We start from the raw sequence: 26,289 nt of genomic DNA on the forward strand, positions 1-26,289 counted from the left end.
AATAGCCTTCTACACCCGGTATTCCCAGCCGGTCACCCATGCAAGTACTAACCGGGCCCAACGTTGCTTGACTTCCGAGATCGGACGAGATCGGGTATATTCAACGTGGTATGGTCGTAGGCAAGTGTGGTTACCAATTCTGACGTTTTATGTTGACAATTTCCGTCGACAGCACGCCAGAAAAGCAGATTGTCTGATTGCGCTGGGGCATTTTCAACCCGTCAGCCAGCGTTCGAATATCGTTGGCATCCTGCTCTGTTCTTGTATCTTGTGGACAAACACACAATTAAGCTCTCGCTGTCAGAGTAGTTATTTTATTGTACTTTCTGTCATGTCAAAACAGTACGAGAGTTTGATATAATGAAAATGTGTTAGGCCGATTACAATTCCAAATTTCGCGCGATAGTTCATTTGAAAATAAAGCACAGCAATCGAATTGATCGAGTTTGTGCGGAAAAAAAATGCAAAAGCCTACATGCACCCGGTATTCCCAGCCGTGCAAGTACTAACTGAGCCCAACGCCGCTTAACTTCCGAGATCAGACGAGATCGGGTGTATTCAACGTGGTATGGTCGTAGGCGACAGTGGATACAATCTGTGCCGTTTTACGTGACATTTTTCGTTCATCTCAGGCGAAAAGTCGCCACGCTGCCAACGATGAGACGCCTGAAAAGCAGATTGTCTGATTGCGCCAAGGCACTTTCGGCCCAATAACTGGAAAGAAAAGTCTGCTAGCGGTCGAATATCATTGGCGTCCTGCTCTGTTCTTGTATCTGGTCAACAAACACACAAGTAAGCTCTCGCTGTCAGAGTAGTTATTTTATTGCACTTTTCGTCATGTGAAAACAGCACGAGATTTCGATATAATGACAATGTGTTAGGCCTAGTATAACTACAAATTGAAATAAGCGGCGGCCAGCAAATGATGACATTTATAGTTGTACGTAGGCCTACGTGCGCATACAAAACAGTTGCAATCTAATTGATCGAGTTTGTGCGACAAAAATGCAAAAGCCGTCTACTACACACGGTATTCCCAGCCGGTCACCCATGCAAGTACTAACCGGGCCCAACGTTGCTTGACTTCCGAGATCGGGTATATTCAACGTGGTATGGTCGTAGGCGAGTGTGGTTACCAATTCGGCCGTTTTATGTTGACAATTTCCGTTGCCATGTTGTCGACGAGACGCCAGAAAAGCAGATTGTCTGATTGCGCTGGGGCATTTTCAACCCGTCTGCCAGCGGTCGAATATCGTTGGCATCCTGCTCTGTTCTTGTATCATGTCGACAAACACACAAGTAAGCTCTCGCTGTCAGAGTAGTTATTTTATTGCACTTTCCGTCATGTCAAAACAGTACGAGAGTTTAATATAATGAAAATGTGTTAGGCCTAGTATGACTACAAATTGAAATAAGCGGCGGCCAGCAAATGATGACATTCATAGTTGTACGTAGGCCTACGTGCGCATACAAAACAGTTGTAATCTAATTATCAAATAATGCAGGAAGTTCAGGCTTCCCGCATGCTGCTGCCTGCTATCCGATCGTTGCCCTTGTTCACGTGCCACGAGTTGGGCTCTTAAACCAGCACACACAAAAATAACATACCGGCATTTCAGTAACATCGAAAGCGTTTTTTACTTGCTATTTCGTTGAACCCAGCACAGGGCTGCAACACATCAAACACGGAACAGGATCAGCGAGATCAAACAGGAAAAAAAACATTGTTCTACACCACACAATCAAAATTGCCCTACCCGCAAGGCCGCAATGTCCCGTGCCGCACAACAGCACATCCGCATTGCAGACATTGCGATATTACATTTGTTCCAAGCATACATTAGTTGACCAGATATCGTTTTTCTCGAAATGCTTCCGACCTACATACCTTGATGTATATTCGAGCACAACACATCTAGCGACACTGAGTCTGCAGACTATACTTGCCGTCAATAAATAATTATTCGCAAAATAATCGCCGTGCAACAATACCAATGCATGTAAACCTGATTTCAAAGAGCAGTCAACATTATTGAATAGGTGATGCAGACCTGAGCGCCTACACTTTTCGAGGGCAAAAGAATATTGCAAAGCACAAAAAATTGTAGATGTGCGCTCAGGCTAAAATCATAACCACTTGAGTAAGTATAGTGTAAGTATGCAAGACATACTCCAGTACTTCGAAAGAGTAGTATTTTGTTAGGGACCACTTCTGGTGACACTTCAGCAGAGGTGCCGAATACAGTCATCGTTCATGCTCTAGTAGAGGTAGCAGTAACGCTGTATATTTCTACTCAAGTACAAGTAGTAGTGGAAGGTAAGTTTTCTAGGTTTCGTTTTGCTTTAAAACTATGAAGTAGAAATGCAATAGTTTATGAATATGCAATAGTTTGTACAAGTATGCCAGACACGGTACTTGGTGGCGCGATCACCAATCTAGTCTCTATCAGATAATTTGTAAAGGTACAGTCCAGGAATGAGGTGCAGCAGAAAGTTGACTCAACACTTCGGAAGCTGGTGGGTGTGCTCCTCTGTCGCATGAAAGAGTATTTGCTCTTCGCCATAGGTGGTCAAAGTTGCTGGCGATCATATGGTGCTTTCATTTCAGGAAGAATGGCGCTTACAACTGGCAAAGAAATAACTGGCATTAATATATCTCAGGGCGGGAATGTGATTGGTATTTTTGCTCTGTTTTCAGATATTACATCAGGGATAAATTTCTGATTAAGTGAGGTACGGAGTTGTTGAGTAAGTCACAAGGCTCCGAATCACAAGTCAATCTGACTTTTATAGTTTTGACTCGAGTCAAGTCGAGTCATTTTCAATTCACCACCGAGTCCAAGTCGCCGAGCAGAGGGTCGAGTCTGAGTCATGGTGTTATGACTAGAGTCCGAGTCCAAGTCATTGTGTTGACTGCCCAGTTTCCAGTTAAGGTCTCGTTAAACCCACTTTTATAACTCTGTTTTGTGATATCGAATGGTTCGCATTTATATTATACTAATTTTCCTCGCATTTAGCAGTTTGTGGTCGCATTTTCAAGTACCAGTACCAATATACGAAATCCCAATAAGGTGGTTACTTTACTATTCTTCGGAATTACAATGAAATGTTGGTCTTTGCCGTCCGATTCTCGAGTCATATGACTTGGTTCGAGTCACGCACAATGACTCGAGTCCAAGTCGAGTCAATACACAGATTGACTCGAGCCGAGTCGAGTCATTTTCGTATTTTGAGACAATGACTCGAGTCAAGTTAAGTCATCAGAAAATCGTGACTCGACTCGGACTCGAGTCATTACAACCCTGGGGAAAATCCAGTAACTACCCAGGTGATTTGATTTTGAGTCGACTGTTCGAGTCAGCATTGGGCAAAATCGAGTCAAGACTTGAATAAATCACATTTTTTAATGACTTGACTCTACTCAAGTCACCACCCGAGACTGACTTAAAAGAAGTCACTACTAGGCCCGGGCAAAATTGAGTACCTGGGTGACATGATTCTGAGCACTGAGATCACGTCAAATTAATTATCCCAGTAAAAACTTGACTCGAGTTACTGATTTTAAATGACTTGATTTGAGTCACATCTGAGTCTCAGTAAAATCGAGTACTGTGCGATATTATTACCAGTCAAGTACGAGTATTTAAATTTGATTTAAGTTGGCTATATATTTCAGTTTGCATTGAGTCACATTTTGCAGTGAATTGAATCGACTCGAGTCGCTACCCAAAACTGGCTACTAGGGTTGGACAAAATCAAGTGCCCGGGTTTGAGTCCATTCGAGCGCCATTCATCATAATATCATACCAGTATTGATTGCATAGAAAGTTCAATTACGTATGTGGATTATATATTCCCAATCGCACGTCATCAAAAATGATCCGTTCATTCTCGTCAATAACCATTGCATAGCGCTTTGCGATCATCCTGCTGGTGGATCGAATCGCAGCACAAATCTCCTTTCAATGAATATAAGTACCATGCGTTGGATGCTTCATTACAATCAAACAATGGTTTTAGATGTCACAGTTCCACTCACGACGTCATTCTTATAGGACAATCTGGTTTTGTAGTTTTTTTGATGATGTGCCGATTCACGAACCCCTAAAACTAGTTCAAGGACCCCTTAGGGCTGTAGACGCATCGCTATTAGAGTAAGTTTTGGATTTATGAGATGAAAAAATTCCGATCTTACTGGCTACACCATGAAGTTGTTAGGTTGTCTAAAAAACGCTGAATAGGCTATAAATTGGGCTAAGAGTACAGCACCGTTATTGTTGTGGTTAAATTATCGCCATAGCGTACACCCGAGCCTCAACAGTATGGTGATTATTACGGCGATTTTTTGTTTACTTGAAGAACGGAAAATTTTTACCTAAAAGATCAGAATTTTGACATTTTTTTACCTAAAAAACACTTACCGTAATTTTGACCACATCTTGACCTGACGCATGCAAATTAGGTGTTTTCACACATAATGTTGAAATTGTACTACTATCTCAATTCCTGGTTGGAACCGTCTGTCTTTACGAAGTGGTTAGGCCGGAAAAACCGTTTTTGACAAATTTTAACATGAAAAAACTTTATTGTAACGAAATCTAGCCCTATGAAGAATTCCAGTACTTACGTTACGTATTATAGAAGAAATAATTAAAATTTGTTGTAGCATGTAGCACAACAACAACAACGAAAGATACTTTCCTACATTCTCGGGTAGAAAGTGTATGACCTTACTAAGTAGTTTGCCAAGAATGGAGAAAGAACGTTCAACAGCAGCAGTTGTTGGCTGACAACACTGAAGTTGTGCGTACACTGCTGGTGACACACCGTGTTGCTTCATTCTGACAATGGTGTCTACATCACAATGTTTCATCATGCGCTTCTTGATATAAGAGCCATGCAATGTCCGAGCAGTCTTGCTTCAGTTAGGATATTGCGGTACGCTGAACATAACACCATTTCAACCCATTTATTTCATTCGACCGTTTATGATTCACAATGAGTAGACAATGGGCCGTCTACAACGGTAGGCCTATAAAGTAGGCTGCAAGCTGTAAAATATCAAATGATAAGTTCACCGACAGGGCAAAACCTATGATACCATCGAAATGCAGGGGTCAAAATAATTTTGAATTTGTAAACAATTTTGACAATTTTTTGGCGTAACGCTACAATTTTGACTTATTTTGACATGTCAAAAAAATCGACCTAGTGATTACGCAGTGCATATGTTGCAAGTGGCATTGAGAGTCCGCATTGCTGTATCATGTGGAAGCAAAGTGAGTGATGCAGCATACGTTTACCACGTGCTATAAAAAGCAATGGAGCTACAATAAGGCTGCCGCGTCGGGCAAGTACAACAGTGAAGATATCGCGCCAAAAATTTCAAACCGAAAACGTGCAGCAGCGGCAGCTAGTACGGCACGGGACGATATGCAAATTACATTTAGCTGCAGTTCCATTACGGTGGCTTTCTGACGAAAATGGTTGCGCCCAAAAATATTTTTGACCTGTTCGCAATTTGAGACCAGATCCTTTTGAGAGAATAGTGCCCATTTAACACGAGCAAGATTATCTGATCCTTGTTGCATTGGTATTTGCACATAGATTTAACCTGATTCTTCCATTACGATTAAGAGTTATCTAGACTCTAGAGCAGTGCTTTTCAACCTGTGTGACGGTTCGCACTTGTGCGCATGAAAAAAATTGCAGTGCGAATGACGAAGGTGGTGCGTACGGTGCGAATGAAAAACCCCGAATGAGTGCGAATGAAAATCGTGAATCATAATTGTTAATTTTTCTGACCTGGAATAATTCAAATAAACCAAATAGAAAATTCAAAGGCAATGAAACTTTCGTTGTTGCGATGCAATTGTAAAAGCTAGTTTAACTTACGACCCACCATTAATCGTAGCTAATATTTTTGCTCTATAATTATTACGCAACCAAAAGCCTGGTTTGGTATATCTTGTGTAGTGGCAGACATACAGTATATCACGTCACCCCGGCTGAGTCTAAATAAATTCACTATGACAGTATGGCGTATAAACATTGAGAAACACGAGGCAATACCAGGTTGACAATTAAGTTACCTAAAATTCCTGTGCTCGGGGTTGAGAAACACTGTAAAATTTAGAACATCATCCGTTTTCAAAATAAACCTCCTTTTCTTTCAGCTAGCTATGCCCCTAGTTGGGGGGGGGGTGAGGACCTGTTCAGGTGATTTGATACAGAACCAAGCACTAAGCTTCGAATAACTAAACTGACTTTGAGTTGGCTTGAGCACCGCCTATTATGACGGCAAACCGTCGTGTATCGACTTGAACTGAAATCCTTTGGCGAGAAGAAATTGATTCAAAATTAACAAAATCGAAGATGACTTGTCTCGAGTCACAAGTCAATCCAGTGAATAGAGTTGAGCAATGAGAAATGATTTATACGAGTAGGCCTGCTCGAATATACGCTTCTTGCCATGGAGTTAATTGTAAACGAGAATTTCAGTTTCGATAGTATTTTCCCCTATGGCAGTGGTTCCCGACCTTTTTCGTCTCATGGACCCCTTGGCCGATATTTGAGCTACAATCCCCCCCCCCCCCCTATGAAAAAGTTTCCTGTGACTAAAAAAGGTGCTTTTTAACGCACAACCATTTATTGACTTAGCAATATATGGTCAAACATATTTCGATATATCCGAACTACCATGTTCGAATGCGGACCGGGACCACACTACACTTTGGTAAAGTACAGCTAAATTTGACATGTTTTCTACTGGTCTGGTAGTCACTGACGAAAAAAATCACCAAGTCCGCTTGCTATGGCCCTGAGTTGAATAGACGAATTTGGCATGTTTTTCACGTTAGCTCATATGTTGGCTTGAAAAGGTAAAAATTTTCACCAGCGACCTTGTCCTGAATTCGGCTTGACTTTTTCCTGCTTAGTAGCAATTTGGTCGGGAGGCTGTCACAAGCCCAACGAAATCGTCTCACGAGCCTCACTTTATCAGGGAGTGTCATATCTACGGAAAGCATTTGAACATATACCTGGCTTAAAATCCGCCAGAGAAACATACAGTTGTAAAGAACTAGTTTCATACTCGACAGTTCTACCATAAAAATCTAAAAACCTTGTGAGCCTGTGTATCTTCTGATACAATCCGAAAGCCAGATTCCCCCCTAAAAATTTCTAATTTTCCCCCCAAGGGGGGAATTCCCCCCCGGTTGGGAACCACTGCCCTATGGAAACCTTTATCCCTAATTTGGTGGTGTCGCAGCAAACGAGAAAAAGGTAGCCAGTCACACTTGGTCACAAATAATTTTGTTATCTCTGGACAGTGACTATTTATTGACCATCGCAAGTGTGGATCGGTACGTGACAGCAGTCTTGTGCTATTCGAAAGTATTGAGACAATTTTTCTATGCGACGGATCAACTAATGGTGGCGTGTGAATTCGTTGCTTGAAAAAGTATTATCTCACTACTCGATTCAGCTTTAGTCCGCATCCGTAGAGATGAGCAATTGATAACTGGTTTAGATTCGCGACTTTCCGAAGTCCCATGATTTACAATTTTTATGCTCGTTTTAAGGAAGGTTTACGGTAAGTCAACAACGGACTTGCACTCGGATGACGATCTCAGATGCAGGATAGGATTTGGGTTGGGCAATATTAAATCAGGCCATCTCCGGTGTTCAGTAACAAAGAACAGCAACTTTCAATTTTACCCGACCCAAACAGACTCAAAGTAAAAAGCTGTCAGATGAGCCCACTTACTTTTCTCAGGTAAACAGCGAATCATTCGATTGCCGAAAACCAGCGGTGGTCATGTTTCAGTTGCCGTATTTTTTGCTCACTTCGACCTGAAGGAGGTTGCAGGTAGGATATTTTAGCTCGGACATGAAATGACATGAAACCGGAATCTGCGGAAAAGAGAAAACATTCTGCATCTGCATTTGGATACTGAGAAGCTTTCTATCTTCGTTTAAATTTTTCAAGAACTCGAGTTTATGCAACATTTGAACACAATTTAAATATTGTCAATGTAAGATAAGAACACGGGATTGAAGTTGAAGTACCTCCAAGAAACTCTTTGAACACATGATTATAATACTGACTAGAGCAGTGGTTTTCAAACTGGGGGGCATGAAAGCACGGAAGGAGGCCGCGACGCTGCGGTCAACTGATTTTTTTTTAGCGCTCCGCTCGATTGACATCGAATTCATTTTTTGCTCTGTCTATAGTCCGAATTTCATATTTGAGAATTCTCTCATCAGCAGTCATAACCGTCCATGCAATCAAACTATCCGCTGAGATTGCTAGCATTCTGGTTGCATTTTGTGATATGACCATAAAGTGGGCGCATCATTTTTCACTATCATAAATGGGGCGTGTCTAAAAAAGCTTGAGAACTACTGAAAAAAAAACGATAAAATCAGTATTGCACTCGAATACAAGAACTTGAATCATTGTCCCAAGACCAGGGGTGGCCAACCTGCTGCCGTACGGCGGCATGCAGTCGTAGAATCATAACTGTGCGGCTGTCTGAACGCAATTCAATTAGTGTGTGTTGGCAGCCGTCAACACGCAATTTGAATTTAAATTTACAAATCTACTCCCAAATTATCGAGAGAACTTCATACTACTTGTAAAATTTTCACACTCGTTGCTCAACCCAATACACCTTGAATTTCCGATTTTAATGTATTGGTGTCCGTGCAATCTGAGTCCCACAGTGGGTATGCGAGACGGAAAGGAAAATAATGTATCCGATAAAGATCAGGCCCAGGCAGAGCCTACCTGAGTAAAGTCAAATAACAAAAGATGACAAGCCACAAAGACACCAAAGATAACCAGAATCGACAACATTACAACCTACCAGACACCGGTGACCAATGTTCCTTCTAAGCTGCGCACGTGCGCAAATGCGCAGTGCTGAAACGGTCTCTGCGCACAGAAAATCTCCGTTGCGCACAAAAAATCCGAAGTGATGACATTTTTTTTTAGTCATTACGCACTGTTTGTTCAAGGGTCTGCGCAGTAAGTTGGTGATCGTGCGCAGGCTTGTCAAAAATTCGAGGGAACATTGCCGGTGACCTTGCCTAAAATGAGCTTGGGCACCAGATACGCGGGAATGCCACTTGTGCTCGGGAGTGCACGGAAGATGAACGGTACGAGATATGCGGCTCCTACTTCTACTTGAGAACCTAGGCTGACTACTTCGATTACCTCGGATGGTATGTTCGAGACTAAAGTGGTCAGTAACAAAGAACTTCTACTTTTCTTGAGTACTGAAGTAGGTTCTGCCTACTGTTGTGACAACTTACAGAGCTCAAGTACACAGCGCCCGTAGTTGTCAAAGTTTTTGGCGAGTGGCACTTATCACGGTTGTAATGACTTGAGTCATGACCTGACTCGAGAAGCAATTTTTCGTCGACTTGACTTGACTCGAGTCATTTTCCTAAAATTGTAAAATGACTCGACACATTCTACTTCAACTTATACAAGTCTCGTATATCAGGACCGATAATTGAGAAATAGGCCCAGAAACTGTCTGATATCTGTTTGAATTAGCATGTTTAAAGTGAAAAAATGAGCATATTATGAATACGAGGCCTTCGATATCACCTAAGTGTTTTGACAGAAGTGAGTTGAACTTGACTCAAATCGATACTGAACAGTAAACACTATGACCTAGACTCGGACTCGAGTCTTAACAATATGTCTCCGACTCGACCCTCTGCTCGCTGACTTCGACTCGGAGTTGACTTCAGTCAAAACAATAAAAGTCAAATTGACTAGTGACTCGGAACCTTGTGACTTGGTTACAACCCTGGTGCTTACGCCAGGGAGAGGACAGACCGGGGTTGGCATTCTTTGTCACAACTGTGTGAATGACGGATTTCTAACTCTTAATTTTTATTTTTTATGTTGGTATGAGTTTTTAGAACAAAGAAATTTACGATAAGACAATGATGTCCAAGGGCGGTCCGCAGTAGCGCGAGACAAAATTGATTACCCGCCTGGGTGAAATTTTGAGTTCGAGTCCGTATTGGAATTAATTAGTTGGTGCAGTCCTAATTTTGAATGGTTGGATTCTACCCTAGTCACTGACCGACACCGACTTAAATTGAGTCCCTACAACGGCCAGGAAAACTTGAGTGCTGTGGTGTATCGATTCCAACCATCAAGTTTGAGTCGAGTTGATCCAGAGTTGTAACCAAGTCACAAGGCTCCCAGTCACACGTCAATCTCACTTTTGTAGAGTTTTGACTCGAGTCAAGTCGAGTCATTTTCAATTTACCACAGAGTCAAGTCCTATTCATTGTGTTGACTGCTCAGTTTCCAGTTAAAGTCTTGTTGAGCCCACTTTTTATAACTCTGTTTGGTGATATCAAATGGTTCGCATTTATATTATACGAATTTTCCGCACTTTTAGCAGTTTCTGGTCGCATTTTCAGGTATCAGTACCAATAGACGAAATCCCAATAGTGTGTTTACATTGCTATTCTTCGAAATTACAATGGAATGTCGGTCTTGGCCGTCTGAGTCTCGAGTCATATGACTTGGTACGAGTCATGTCCAATGACTCGAGTCCAGGTCGAGTCATTACGCAAATTGACTCGAGTCGGGTCATTTCCGTATTTTGAGAAAATGATTCGTGTCTAGCCAAGTCATCAGAAAATCGTGACTGGAGTCATTACAACCCTGAGATGATCATTCAGGACATGACTTGACTCGAGTTGCTACTCTAAACTGATTTCAACAGGTCCAGTATCAAGTTTCGAATCGAGTATCATAGCCAATGTCGGAATAACTTAAATCACGTTTTTGAATGACTGGACTCAGTTCGACTCGACTCACTTCTCATTATGCTAATTAAACTCGGGTCATTACTATGTACATGAAAAAAGCAAGAACCTAGATGTCGAGTATTAAGCTTTGATTCCATTCGAGTATCACCTATCGTGATGTAGAATGACGACGTAATAATGAAGTGGAGAATTCAAGTACGGTATGTATGTATATATTTTCTTCGGACAAAAGGAATTGATTCCCAGTTACACGTCATCAAAAATAATTTTGTAAACATTGACCACGATTATGGTTCATAGCGCTGTGCAATCATAATGTGACACGATTAATACTTAAGGCAAATGTTGTTTCCATGAATGTACAAAGTGTTGTGAGGTTTGCCTTAGATCAGGGGTGGCTAACTTGAAGCCGTAGTAGAATGATTAAGTAGCCATCTACACATTATTTAAATAGCATATGATAGTGTCTGTCAACATGCAATTTGAAGTTATGAATTGGCTATAAAATTTTTGAGAGGTTTTACTTCAACTAGATAATTTGTTCCGGAGATTTGATTTTTAGATTTGAATAGTGGTAGTTGAGAAGTTATAGTGTCCTTGCAATCCGAGCCCTAGAGAAAAAATGAGAGCCGCAGAGGGACATGATGCGTCACATAACAAAATACCAATGACTTTAAATCCTGTGTGTCAAACGAAAAACGTTTTTTGTAATATGTGTGGATGATTCAAATATATTTTGATTATAACGACAATCCTGATGTGAGGTGTAGAAGTAACGGCATGCAACAAAGTAATGAATGACAATGGGCTCACCTTGAAGATGAATCATCATTAATTCCGTGCCATCAGTCTTCGAAGACACCATCGGCAGATTCAGCTCCATCTGTAAATCTGATCACATGGTCTGAACAAGGATGAATATTAGATACCGTAGTAATATGTGCCTGTGCAGCTACCAACAATACTGATATTGGCAAAACCAATCCCAATACCTTTTATAGCAATAATGCTCGTGATTTCAATGCGTATGGGAAGCTAATGTAAATAGATTCCGGCGCCTTCGTGAATAGCATTATATATCTATACCGGACTTGGTTCACTACAGATATACCTATGTGCGCCTTTTTTGAAATGGCATGCATAATAGGGAGTGTTGAAATGGCCCGTCTTAAAAAGGGAATTGCTTAACCCCCAGAAGTTGTGCTGGATACCATATGGAGGCGCAAGGCTATATATGAGACATAAGGCGTTCTGTTTTCTACAATTAGTAAGTTTTATGCGCATGCGCAAGGTATTTAACAAGCAAACAGTGATGGCACAGAAACGCCAAGGGCTGTCCGCGAGGTAAAGTCTCCCAGTAGCCAATTTAACATGAGCAATTGAGCATATATGGTAATTGAATAATTACATACGCCACACAAGTAGTCAAAATGCGGCCATAAACAGCAAAAAGGCTGTACGTACACAATTACACATCGGCTTTAGATGCTAAGTTACAATCAACCATGATGTCAAGGCTCCCACAGTGGGTAGCGAATATGATGGCAAGGCTATATCATTTGTCGATGAATTGATTGCTAGTAGTCATGACCGCATAATTTCGGACTCGAAGAAATATACTCTTTCAACCTCCACCGAATTACTACATGTCAATATCGGAAATCAGCTCTTTACCTTACCATGCAGATAGAATCTTTTCGTAAATAGGCTGTTCTTCAAAAACGGATGGGTATATGCTGGTCATCTCGTGAAGCAGCATCGCCATGGCATGCTGAAATCAAGATGTGGGTGATAATATCGATATACCGAATTCAAAAACTTGATATGAATCATGTGTTCTGGTGCAAATAGAAATGCACGACATGTCCACGTAACATATATCAATACCGGAACAAATGTCTAAATTTATTGCAGGGACCGGGATAGACAACATTGCGACAGCCGCCAAAATGGGTGGCTCACTTCTTTTAGATCGGATTCAAATTGCTCTGGCTGTTCTCACCCCAACATCCAGCCATTGACTAGCCAATTCTATTTCATTACTGATGTCAAGCCCAGATAATGGGAAGGGTTGCGGCAGTAAGGGCATCCAGTGTAAAATCCACGACAATCAATAATTCCAACTAAACCGTGGACAGTGAACAATTATTAAATTCACCATTTCAATCTTACGTTTCAATTTACAGCAATACTTCTACTTGTTCCCGATTATAGTCTACGACTGTTTCGGCCAGCTCTGTAAACGAGTATGTGGAGGCAAAAAACTCTTACTTTTGGCTCACTTGTAAACATCCTTGCTGTTCGATGAGCAGATTTTCCAGATTAAAATCTCTGCAGTTGATGTCCAGAAAGTGCAGTTCCTCGGAGCATTTGATTTGAGTGGCGTAGAACAGCAAGTGACACTCGCTGTGATAAGAATACAGTACTGATAAGCAACTGATCTTTGAGAAACCTATGATGTACCTAGGTCAGGGTCAACCAACTCGTGGCCTGCAAGAAGGTTTTAATCGGCCGATGAGGTAATTTTCGAAATTAGTTATAATATCAAAAAGTAAATTACCCAGGTAATTTATTGTGAACTTAGAAGGCCAACCATAAATTTGATTACCCTGACCTCGAAATTTGGGATGTTGATGACTAAAATATCAGTTCCGACACATTGTAGTAACCAGTCAGCCAGCCACAATTTTACATCTTACATCTTCGTGTATGACCATAAAGTAGAATATTTCGTGGCAGATTTATTTGGCTTGAAATTTTTCACTTCGTGTGATTTATTGTCACTCGATTTCTTGATACTAGTTGACATCAGCATGCATAGCCATGTGTTCTTAGATGTCTGCCTTTCGTAAGAATTCCTTTCCACAAACCTCGCATTTATGGCGCTTGAAACCGGCATGAATAGCCATGTTTGCATTGAGTTCACCTTTTTGCTTGAATACTTTTCCACAAACCTCACATTTGTGGCTTCCGAAACCAGCATGCATAACCTTGTGTGTATTGAGGTCACTCTTTTGCACGAATTCTTCCCCACAAACATCACATTCATGGCTTTTAACACCAGTGTGAATAGCTATGTGTTGCCTCAATCCAACCTTTCGCTGGAACCCTTTCCCACAAATTTCACATTCATGGTTTCTGAAACCAGCATGCATAACCTTGTGTTTCTCGAGGTCACTCTTTCGTGCAAATGCTTTTCCACAAACATCACATTTCTGATTCTTGACATCATTTTGAATATTCATGTGAGTGTTCATGTCACTCTTGCGGCTGAGCTCTCTCCCACAAACACGACAGCCATGATTCTTGGCACCGACATGCATATCCATGTGTGAGTTGAATACAAATTTGTTGATGGATAGCCTAATGATAATCGAAGGAATGGAGAACTACATTAAAAAAGAAAGAATAGAATTATGTAGTCGATATTTTGACCAAAACATTACATAGAATAGACAAGCATTGGTTGACCTACAAAATTGAGAAGTCCACATAGATTACACTAAAAGTCGCTGTGCTATTATTTTAATGAGTGCAAGAGTATTCTTAGCTATTGCTACCAACAAACGAATGACGGCAGTCTCATATATGATTGACATGTTAGTTATAAGTAGGGCGATTTTTTTTCGACCTAAAAAGCGGAAGTTTTTGACCTAAAAAACTGAATTTTGACCTCACGTATGCAAATTAGGTGTTTTCGTATATAATGTTGAAATTATACTATTTTTCTTCATTTCTGGTTGGAAATATCTGTCTCTATGAAGTAATTTTGCCTGAAAAAACGTTTTTGACTTTGACAAGTTTTGCCGTGAAAAAAATTTATTTCAACAAAATTTGGCCCCATGAAGAATTCACGTATTACGACAGTAGTTACATAACGTATTATGGCAAAAATGACTAAAATTTGTTGTAGTACAACAAAAGATACTTTCCTACATTCGAGTAGAAAGTGTCTATCATCACCAAGTAGCTTGCCAAGAATGGAGAAAGAACGGTCAACAGCAGTAGTTGTTGGCTGGCAACACTGAAGTTGTGCGTGCACTGCTGGTGACACACACCGTGTTGCTTGACAATGTTGTCTACATCACAATTTTTCATCTTGGAGTTATTGATCTAACAACCAATGCCCAGAAAGTCTTATTAGGATATTGCCGTCCATTGAGCATGACACCACGTCAACCTATTTGTTTCAATTGATGATCTATGATTCACAATGGGCGGACTATAACAGTAGGCCTATGAAGTACGCTACAAGAGAATAAGTTCACCGACAGTGCAAAAGCTGTGATACAAACGAAATGCAGGGGTCTAAAACAATTTTGACAATTTTTTTGACCTAACCTAACAAAAAATGTCGCACGAATAAGCATGGAACTTGAAATAGTACTAAAAGCACTATCCAAGGTCAGTAGACATCAATGAAAAGACCAGAAAGAAGAAATCAGAAATCATTACCGAACAGGAATCATTTCAGCAATCATTTCAAAAGATACTTCACTTGGATTCGCGTATAGAAAATGGCAACGTAACTCACATCAATTGATTACTATAAAAAAGAATACAACAAAATCTTTTCATATTTTGAGCATATAAAAATGAAGGGAATTAAGCGATCCATGGACAATTGGACATGAATGGACTAAAATCAATACACCCGATATATACTTGAGGTGTGCAGAGTGTATATCAAGCCAGATTCTACATCATACTGCATCACTGAGAACGCAGAAATAATACCATCAGGCAGTGATAACATACGATTCGAAACAAATTATCCAGGGATGCATTGCACGAGTCTTGACATCATTCTTCTTAATTTCTAATTACAAAATGATGTGGTTGCTAGTGATTGCTACGGCATTCATTGACGATGCTCTAGTTAAAGTAGTATACTCAATTTTTAGTCTATTACAAGCAGAGATAACAATTTTATTGATGTGTATCAATTACTTGAAGCAGAACACTTGGCTACTAAAACCATTAAACTAAAGAATTCAGAATCGATCATCTACCAGAATCTCCAATCTTTTAGGCAGCATTCTCAAACTCATATTTGCTCACGGACCAATTTACTAGGCGTTATAAATAATAGTAGTATTTAATGCCTTTCCAAGTAGGAAATTCGACCTTATTTGATGGGAAGTTGCAGAGTGATATTCCACACCCATCGTGAAAATGTGAATTACTCTTTAGCAAGTGACGCCTGGCACGAAAAAATCACACTTTCAGAAATTTGAATAACATTCTTTATGCACCTACTTTCGACGCGGGCACCACAAAATTTTCTCACGATTCGTGTGTTTGAGACCCCTGTTTTAAGGGTATTTAGGTCCATTTTTGTCAGGATTGCATTATTTCACTGATTGTGATGTCAAATACTTCTGCAGCACCTATATCAGAATACACTCACACATGGTGGTGGTAGCAACCTATTGATGAAAATACGTCTGAAAGCTGAATAACATTCACAAATGACAAATCTACAAGGGCAAGGACCGTACCATAGTTATGAAATCAAAGTAAAGTAAAAGTAGCATAGGAATGTTTTCTATACTGAAAGAAACAGGGCCAATAAAAATACTGATATCTAAAACAGTAGAAATACCATTCGGTATATTCAGACCATGCACAACGGATAAATTGCATTTTCGGGTTAAATCCGGATATTGGGCTCCGCCCGGAAGAGGATGCTTTCTACTGAACGGTTCCAAGCATGAACTATTTCTTGTACATTTGTTGAAATTGCATTATTGTGTTGAGTCGATTTTAGTCACTTATGTCATTTTGAGATGATAGCTGATGGACCAAACAACCATACATGGTGATTGGCGAACATAAATGGTAACTAGGTGTGATATGAAAATAGATTGAGAGCAATGAGCTTTAAACTGACGACAGAAAAATACAGACCAGTCTTCTTTTCTCGTGATTATTTTCAACCAGCACCTCATTCATTGTTCTTGACACAAGCATGGATAGCAAGTTGTGATATGAGTTGGCCATTTTGTGTCAAATCTATTCCACAAACATTACATTTAAATTTCTAGACATCAGAATTCATGCGAATCTCGAGGTGTTTTTCCCCTCAAACACCGCAACTATTGCACTTTGATACCAGCATGCATATTGATGTGAGTTTTCAGGGTACTCCTGTCAGTAAATTTCTTTCCACAAATCTCACATTGATGACGCTTGACGCCAGTATGTATATCAAGATCATGATTCATGACACCAAAATGAACATTTATATGAATATTGATATCACTCCTCCGAGCCGACCGTTTCCCACAAAATTTCACATTTGTGAGTTTTGAGACCAAGATGCACATCCATATGAGATATGAGACACTGCTTCGATGTGAATTTTTTCCGACATATATCACATTTGTGTTTCTTTAGACCAAGATGAGCATGGATGTGACAATTGAGGGAGTTCTTCCAGCGGAATCCCCTGCCACAAACATCACATTTATAGCTTTCGATGTCCGAATGCGTGACCAGGTGTGCCCCGAGGTGACTTTTGAACAAGAATTCTTTCCCGCACACACCACATTTATGGATTTTGAGACCTGAATGTGTGAGCAGGTGTGCTTTGAGGTGATCCTTCTTTACAAACTCTTTTCCACAAATATCACATTGATGGTTTTTTACACCGGCGTGAATAGCCATGTGTATCTTCAGTGTGCCCTTTCGCACGAAGTCTTTTCCACACACTTCACACTTATGGCTTTTGATGCCAGCATGAATAGACATGTGCATCTTCAGGGTGCCCTTTCGCACGAAGTCTTTTCCACACACTTTACATTTATGGCTTTTGATACCAGTATGAATAGCCGTGTGTGCATTGAGTTGACCCTTGTGCGTGAATTTATAACCACAAACATCACATTTATACCTTCTAATACCGGTATGACTATCAAAATGATTCTTCATGTCATAATTTGACACAAATCCTTTATCACAAACTTCACATTTATGGCTTTTGGCATGTATGGCCATACCTACAGGTATATATTACTCCTGAAAAGCAAATATATGAATGCACTGTAGAGAAAATAGTCACAAGTTCACTCTTATTTAGTGAGATCTACTTCAAGACCATAACCTTCCAGATATTGACCAACACTTGGGAATATTTTCCTGTATTTCGCCACAGTGATCGTTTATTTACATCTTCGTGGTCGCCAAATTCAGTGAAGAAGTTATTTCATTTGCGATTTATATCATCATAGTTTTAACAATCCTGTATCAATGAAGTTGACTAATTTCCAGCTACGAAAATCAGCATCCTAATTTCTTTTGAATATTTACCAATGCCAATATCTGATCGGTGACTACTACCATACATCTATCTCAAGGGGCACGGATGCAAAAAGCATCAATCTCATTGCAGGAATGTGTGGAACGTTTTTGGTTGCGGAAAAAGCGATTAAAATTGCCATTTCAAGTACAATTACAGTCGACTCTGCTCAATTGGACCTATCAGTTTCAGGGCGCGTAGCCAGCGGGCTGGGGTTGAACCTTGGAACTTAAACTCGTGGGTCTAAACTCAAAACCTAGTCTTTTTGAAATGATTATTTTATCCACAATATTCAGCTGCAATTCAGTAATTCGTATTATCAGTATTACGTGCGGCCAGTTATGGAGAAGCGTTTTGCTAATTAGCGTCAGTCATCAACTGCTGTGCGCAATCTTGGCTGGCATGATTTATATCATCAACAATAGGCCTGGTCGTAATCGTATCTACAGTAGGCCAGCTGCGCAAGATACCATCGCTGGCCTGAATCATCGCATCTACAATAGGCCAGCGCACACAATACAATGACTAGCCTGAACAATTACATCTGCATTAGGCCTGGTGTGCAAGATACTGTCACGGGCTTGAGCCATCACATCTACAATGGGCCTGTTGCGCACGATATAATCGTTGACCTGAACCATCGCATCTACAAAAAGCCAGTTGCTTTTGATATAATAGTGGGCCTGAACAATTACATCTGCAATAGCCCTGGTGTGCAAGATATCGTCGCTGGCCAAAACGATCACGTCTCGGGCCTCGCATGCTTATACTCCTATCTAACCATTGTTTCGAGCTGTGTTTCTCTTTCTGATTTGATATTGGGTTTGATGATTGCTAAAAACAATTTCATTCTAAAATCTTCATTCTCGTACTGTCAAGTCGGTTTCTGCTATGAGTCATAAGCTTTGTGACGGCATTCAAATCACGTTCCAAGAAATATGAGCGAGGACGGGCAGCGCCAACTCCAGCGAGACTATTTCCATTTGATCTAGTTGTGTAATTAGGGTGCCATTTTCACCATACACATGTTTCATCATTACTAAGAACTGAACTGATTTATTCTACTCATACATTAGGGAGGGCAGTGGTTCCCAACTTTTTTGGCTTCGCGGATCTCTTTTTGACCGTCACGTACCTTCGCGGACCCCCTCAAGTAAGTTCAAATCTAGCTCAATTATCGTGCAACCGACATATGTCGTGTGCAAATATGAACTGTAGGCTTGTGATAAACAGCAAGAAAATGACTTTTCTTGAAGATAATATCATGCTAATTATGTAGAAATTGGGCAGACTTTTATTATTTCAAAGATAATTTTGGAGCTATATTTCTTGATGTACGTGCTCTCGAAAATCTGCGTCTTCGATTTGATGTGAACAAGTGCCGAAAATCCATTTCAACAAATATAGATGGAGGCTAATGTAACATTAACGCGTAACGCTCCCGACGACACTTTTGGCGTGATCGCAACATTTATGGCCCCATAATGAAGACACATATTTTGAATGAATATATCACAACCAGCCTAGTCATTTTTATCTAGCATCTCGTCTTGAAGTTAAGTAACGTTTGAAAGGAAAAGCTTTTTCACAAACATTACATTTATGGCTTTTGACATCAGCATGCATATCCATATGTCTATTCAGTTCACTCTTGACCACAAATCCTTTTCCACAAATATTGCATTCATGGCTTTTGACACCAGCATGACTAAACATGTGTTGTCTGAGGCCATCCTTTAGCGCAAATTCTTTCGCGCAAACGAAACATATATGGCTTTTGACATCAGCATGCAAGGCCATGTGTTTCTTGACGTTTGATTTGTGTATGAATTACTTTCCACCAACATCACATTTATCGCTTTTGACACCAACATGAATAGCCATGTGCCCCCTGAGGACTCCCTTCAACGCAAATTCTTGTCCACAAACCTCACATTCGTGGCTTCTGAAATGCACAGTTTTGTGTTTCCTGAGGTCACCTTTTCGCACGAATTCTTTTCCACATACCATACATTCGTGGCTTCTGACACCAGTATGAATAGCTATGTGTTGCCTCAGGTGACCCTTCCGCTTGAATACTTTACCACAAACCTCACATTCATGACCAGCATGCATAACCTTGTGTTTCTAGACGTCACTCTTTTGTGCAAATGCTTCCTCCCAAACATCACATCTATGCCTCTTGACATCATTATGAATATTCATGTCAGTGTTTAGGTCACTCTTGCGACTGAACCCTCTCTCACAAACACAACAGCTATGATTCTCGGCACCGGCATGCATATCCATGTGTGAGTTGATTACCAAATTTGTTGATGGATAACCTAATAATAATCGAAGTCATAAAAAACTGGATTAAAAAGAAAAAATAGTTTTATTTAGCACAATATTTCAACAGAAACATTACGCATAATAGACAACTGTGGGTTGTCGACAAAATTGAGAAATCCACATAGAGTAGTCAGAAAACGCTGTGCTACTATTTGAATGAGTACAATAGTATTCTTATCTATTGCTACCAGCAAACGAATGACGGCACCCAACTTCGTCACGTCAGTCTCATATATGATCCACATGTTAATTATAACATATGTATATCTATGAGCTGATCAAGCTTATGTCAATTCAGGGTTCTTCATATAAATTTTATATTTGTGATTTGCTAAAGATTTTAGCTCAAGGTACACTTAGCGGGGTTCCAGAACAAATGTCGTATTTACTATTGGTCTCCATGAATAAGCATGGAACTTGATATAGTACTAAACTTGATATAGTACTAATATCGACTAACCAAGTTCTGTAGTGATCCATTAAAAGACTCGAAATGAGAGAAGACATCAGATATCATTAGAGGGCTCGAATCATTTCAAACAATGCTTCACTTACATTCGAGTATTAAAATTGGTATGCGTAGTCTACATAAAACTGACAACGTTACTCATATAAATTGATTCCTATAAAAGAGAATCAAACAAAATCTTTTCATATTACGGACATCTGAAAATGAATGGAATGAAATGATTCATGGATATGAATGGGCTAAAATCAATATAGCCGGATTGACTTGAGGTGTACAGAATATATGTCAAGCAAGATTGTATGTCATACTGCATCACCGATAATGCAAATATAATACCATCAGGTAGGGACAAAATACAAGTCCCATGGAATTATCAAGGAATGCATTGAAAGAGTATTGAAAACATACTTCATAATTATATATCACCAAATGATGTAGTGATTGCTACAGTATTCATTGATGATGCTCTGGTAGAAAAGTAATATCCTCAATTTCCCCTCTATCACAAGTAGAGATACCAATTTTCATGACATGTATCAATTACTTGAAGCAGAATACGTGGCTACTAAAACAACTCAGCTAAAGAATTCAGGAGATAGATTGGGAATCGATCATGTACTAGAATCTGCATTTTTCAAGGCAGAGTTCTCAAATTCAAATTTGTTCACGGACTAATTTCATAATTCTCGTTGATGCCGAAATAGTAGGGGTATCCAAGGCCTTTCCCAGTAGGCAAGTAGACGTTATTTGATGGGACTTTGCAGAATTACAGTCCACACTCATCGTGAGAATGTGAATTACATTGTAGCAAGACACGCCAGGCACGAAAAAAATCATATTTTTAAACAATTGAATAAAATTGTTTATGCACTTGCTTTCGATGTGGGCCGCACGACGCGTCATGTGTTTGAGACCCCTGTTCTAAGGTTATTTAAACCAGTTTTGTCAGGATTACGTTATTTCAGTGGTTGTAAAGTAAAATATTTGTACAAGCCCTATATCAGAATATACATATACACGGTGGTGATAGCAACCCGTTGAGGAACGTAGTCTGAGAGCTGCATGACATTCCCACATGACAAATCGTCAGGGGCAAGAATCGTACCATAATTTCCAAAACCAAAGTAAAGTCACAGTAGTACCGGGACCGGCATAATGTAGTCACATGTTGACCGAAACTGCATATGTCTTATATGTGTCGTGGCACGGTAATGGCAGGCACCGAGATGCCTATTTCTATAAATTATGAATATTTTTTCTGAGGCAGACAAAAATGTATTTCAAATCAAGATATTCAGCGATAATAAATCGCGAAACAAATTTTTAAGTAAGGTAATTAAATCTCTCGAGAACACTCTATTAATTATATATGTTGATTTACGAAATAACTTTGTGTCCTCTTCGAGCTCTCTCCCCAACCTATTGGTAGTTTTGGTTACGACCCTGGCTAGAATGCAAATCGTTGGTAGGGCTGGGCATAATGATTCGAGTACTCGAATCTGAATTGAGTATTTATTCTAATGATTCGAGTCGAGTAGTAAAAGAAGATTTTTTTCGAGTAGGCCTACTAAAATTATACGCTCCTCGCCACTGAAAGTTAATTCATCAACAAGAATTACAGTTTTGATACCAATTTTCACTGTTTGAGCCTTGAAACCTTGATTGGCGGTATTTTAGCATACGAAACATAGTACAAAGCTACGAAGGTTACTGGACGTAGTACATTTCCGAAGTCATGATTATCCCACAACATTGTCATCAAGTGGAATGATTCGGCATGGTCGGAAAAATACCACAATATCATTTAAGCGATTGATAGCAGGCATTATATTCTTGGTGGTGACATAAACGGTAGATATTGTACTTTGACGTATTACATTACGTTATGGCGTCATAATGGGTGATACTCGATTACTCGACTTGACTCGAAGCATATTGCATGATTCAGAATCAAATCACTCAGGTACTCGATTGTGCCCATCCCTAATCGTTGGGTGCGTGAAATCTTCAGCTCTAAAGTTGAGCAATGGGTATATTATGACGCAAACAGCAAATGATGTCATGATGTGTCATTCAAAAATAAAACTGTTCTCTAATGAGACCTTTCATCGCAATCGTTATATTGTCTTCCAATGTATTCAAATACAAATTCTAAGAAGGAAAATAAATGTAATCGCGAATAATCTTGATTACTTTCCAATGTAATCGTGATCGACTACTTCCAGATTTTGCTGTAATCGTAATCGCAATCGCGAGATTTGAAAGTAATCGTAATTACAATCGGATACATTCATGAAGTAATCACCCTATGTATAGCTATGACACTTCATTACCAGCATGCATGCTCATGTGACTCTTCAGGGTACTCAGATAAGCAAATCTCTTCCCACAAACCTCACATTTATGTCGCTTGATGCCAGCATGTATATCAAGATGGGTCCTCAAGGAAGATATCAAAGTAAATTTCTTTCCACAAACACCACAGTTATGATTGTTGACTCTGGTATGACCAATAATATGATTCTTCAGCCTGCCCTTTTCTGAAAATTCTTTCCCACAAATGCTACAGCATTGATTCTTGACACCAACATGCACATTCATGTGAACCACGATATCCTTCTTTCGGGAAAACCCTCTCCCACAAATTTCGCATTCGAAATTTTTGACACCTACATGCACATACATATGAGAAATGAGATCATGTTTAGCTGTGACATCTTTCCCACATATATCACACTTGTGTTTCTTTAGACCAAGATGAATATTCATGTGAATATTGAGGGCTTGCTTTGATTGGAACCCTTTACCACAAACATCACATTTATTGCTTTTGACACCTGAATGTGTGACCAGGTGTGTTTCAAGGTTTCCCTTTGACGAGAATTCTTTTCCACAAACAATGCATTCATAGCTTTTACCACCAGCATGAATAGTCATGTGTGTATTAAGGCTTCCAGTTTGCGCGAAATAATTTCCACATATATCACATTTATATTTCTTGGCCCCAGAATGCATATTCATGTGAGTCTTAATGCCGCTCTTTTCCATGAATTCCTTCCCACAAATTTCACATTTATGATTTTTTATACCAGTGTGCACATCAAAATGCTTATTCAAGTTACTTTTGAGAGCATATCCCTTCCCACAAACACCACATTTATGACTTTTCAAACCTGAATGTGTGAACAGGTGTTGTTTGAGGTGACCCTTCTCTCGAAACTCTTTCCCACAAACATCACATTTATGGCTTTTCACACCCATGTGAATGGCCATGTGTATCTTCAGGGTGCCATTTCGCACGAAGTCTTTTCCACACACTTCGCATTGATGGCTTTTGACACCAGTATGAGTAGTCATGTGGTTGTTGAGGGCACTATTTAGTGTGAATCCCTTTCCGCAAATATCACATTCATAGTATTTCACACGAACATGGATACGTATGTGTTTCTTGAGGTCAGACTTTCGCGTGAATTCTTTTCCACAGATATCACATTCATGACATTTGAAACCAGTATGAATATCAAAATGCCTATCCAAGTCACATTTCAGGGTAAATTCTTTCCCACAAATATCACATCTATGATCTTTGACAGCGGCATGCCGAACAAGGTGAGTCTTCAGATGGCACTTTAGAGCAAACTTCTTTCCACAAACATCACATTCATAGCTTTTCACATCAGTATGCAGAGCCATATGCATATTCAGGACTCCCTTTCGCAAGAATTCCTTTCCACAAACATCGCATATATGATTCTTGAAACCAGCATGCATAGCCATGTGTGCATTGAGGTGACCCTTTTGGGTGAATTCATTACCACAAACATCACATTTATACCTTTTAATACTGGTATGACTATCAAAATGCCTCTTCATGTCATAATGTGACCTAAATCCTTGATCACAAACTTCACATGAATGGCTTTTCGCACGTTTGGCCATAACTAAAGGTATATAATACTCCTGAAAAGCAAACATCAAAATGCATTGAATAGAAAACAGTCGGAAGTTAAATCTTATTTAGTGAGATTAGCGTGTACTCAAAGGTGGTGTGGACACTCGGAAAATCACATGACTGTCACGCCAAGATGCCTTTGACGACTTTGTTATTGTCGATCCGCCTACAACAGTAAATAAAGGCAGAGTCGCTTGGTCTTCGTTGATTTTTACTACGTTCCATATCAAGTTGGGTGACAGGATTTGGTATGGTATATTTTGATGATGTCATCTAACACTGTACAAAGTGTCAAGACTGTGAGTCGATGATTAGCGTATTAATTTTGCTGTCAAAGTCGAGTATCCGGTAGATCAGCGCACACCGATGTATTGGCGACTTTGATAACGGAATTACTACGGTATGTTAATCATTTGATGTCAATCCTGAAACTTACTGCGAAGTTGGATAACACAACCAAGATATACCATACAGAATTTTGTCATCCATCTCGGTATGGAACACTTTCAAAATTCCCAAATACCAATATAGAATTTTGCAAAAATTCCTGTGGGTAGGCTGTAGACTCCATGCCAAATCAGCGCAAGCAGACTCTGGATATTCGACTCTCATAACGTGCCTACCAGAGTTGGATCAATTGTAATTTGTAATTGAGCTGGATGTAATTAATTACATTTTTTCATTTAATTGTAATTGAAGCATTTCTATTTTGTGTAATTGTAATTTCATCAAAATTTTGCTCAATTACAATCTCAATTACTGTAATTTTCCAAGTATAGTACGGACCCTTAAAATGGCATGCAAATTCTGGGAAAATGCCTGTACCCATGTATAGTACGCACCCTGCATTCACAGTACATGAATGGCTGTGTTTTAGTACGCGATGTTGTTATGTTTTGCGATGTCACTGTCGAACAATCATGCTGTAACCATCGCTAATCATTATGCAATTAATGGCATTGTCTCTAAACGATAGTACAGAGCAGCCAAAGCCTGCGAGGCTGGCGACGCGATAGTTCGGGCCAGCGACACGACGTCTTGCACACGAGGTCCATTACAGATGCGATTGCTAATCATTATACAAGTAACAGTATTATCTCTATACGATAGTAGATAGCTGCCAAAGCCTGCGAGGCCGGCGACGCGACATCTTCCGCACGAGGTCAGATGCGATTGCTCAGGCCAACGGCTATGTCGTGCACATTGCACACCACGCCGGTTGGAGGTGCGACCGATTACGCAAGCGATTATTTTTTGCGCACATGGCCTGTCGATGAATTAGCCAGGATTGCCGCGCGCACGTTCAGCGATCAATGAATGACCTAATTTCGCTCGCGTGCAAACGGCAAACCAACTCAGGAGATTGCGTGCTGTGCAGACGACTCTCGTTAATTGGCAACACGCTTTTTGCTAATTGGTAGCTAGGGTTAG

General features: G+C 40.0%; 2 protein-coding genes, 1 non-coding gene and 2 pseudogenes across 7 annotated transcripts; all 5 read right to left on the minus strand.

The window, feature by feature from the left end:
• Positions 1-3: 3 nt before the first annotated feature.
• Positions 4-122, minus strand: LOC145453165 (5S ribosomal RNA). The gene has a single exon (XR_013919637.1). It is a non-coding gene; the product is annotated as a 5S ribosomal RNA (ribosomal RNA).
• A 346-nt stretch (positions 123-468) lies between these two features.
• On the minus strand, positions 469-580 carry LOC145451598 (5S ribosomal RNA; annotated as a pseudogene).
• Positions 581-1,015: 435 nt separating this feature from the next.
• On the minus strand, positions 1,016-1,124 carry LOC145451487 (5S ribosomal RNA; annotated as a pseudogene).
• A 7,909-nt stretch (positions 1,125-9,033) lies between these two features.
• Positions 9,034-17,068, minus strand: LOC145444138 (uncharacterized). Of its 5 annotated transcripts, none has more exons than XM_080322069.1 (5): positions 15,854-17,068; positions 13,677-15,791; positions 13,089-13,212; positions 12,486-12,577; positions 9,034-11,710 (listed from the first exon to the last, which is right to left on the minus strand). In XM_080322069.1, coding segments are annotated over exons 2-5 (396 nt in total). In that variant the 5' UTR covers positions 13,856-15,791; positions 15,854-17,068; the 3' UTR covers positions 9,034-11,709. The 5 variants fall into 5 exon arrangements, 3 of the variants coding, with proteins under 3 accessions (XP_080178195.1, XP_080178192.1, XP_080178201.1); XM_080322066.1 differs by having other exon boundaries at positions 12,481-12,577; XR_013916626.1 differs by having other exon boundaries at positions 9,035-11,710; positions 12,481-12,577; positions 13,078-13,212.
• A 3,148-nt stretch (positions 17,069-20,216) lies between these two features.
• LOC145444118 (uncharacterized) lies at positions 20,217-25,029 on the minus strand. Its single transcript, XM_080322049.1, has one exon. It carries the CDS (start codon positions 24,879-24,881, stop codon positions 23,223-23,225), a length of 1,659 nt encoding a protein of 552 aa, XP_080178175.1. The 5' UTR covers positions 24,882-25,029; the 3' UTR covers positions 20,217-23,222.
• Between the last annotated feature and the right edge of the window lie 1,260 nt (positions 25,030-26,289).

This window comes from Botryllus schlosseri, chromosome 1, assembly GCF_051294905.1.
Source record: "Botryllus schlosseri isolate E-star chromosome 1, Bs_hap1, whole genome shotgun sequence".
NCBI classification, from domain to species: Eukaryota; Metazoa; Chordata; class Ascidiacea; order Stolidobranchia; family Styelidae; genus Botryllus; species Botryllus schlosseri.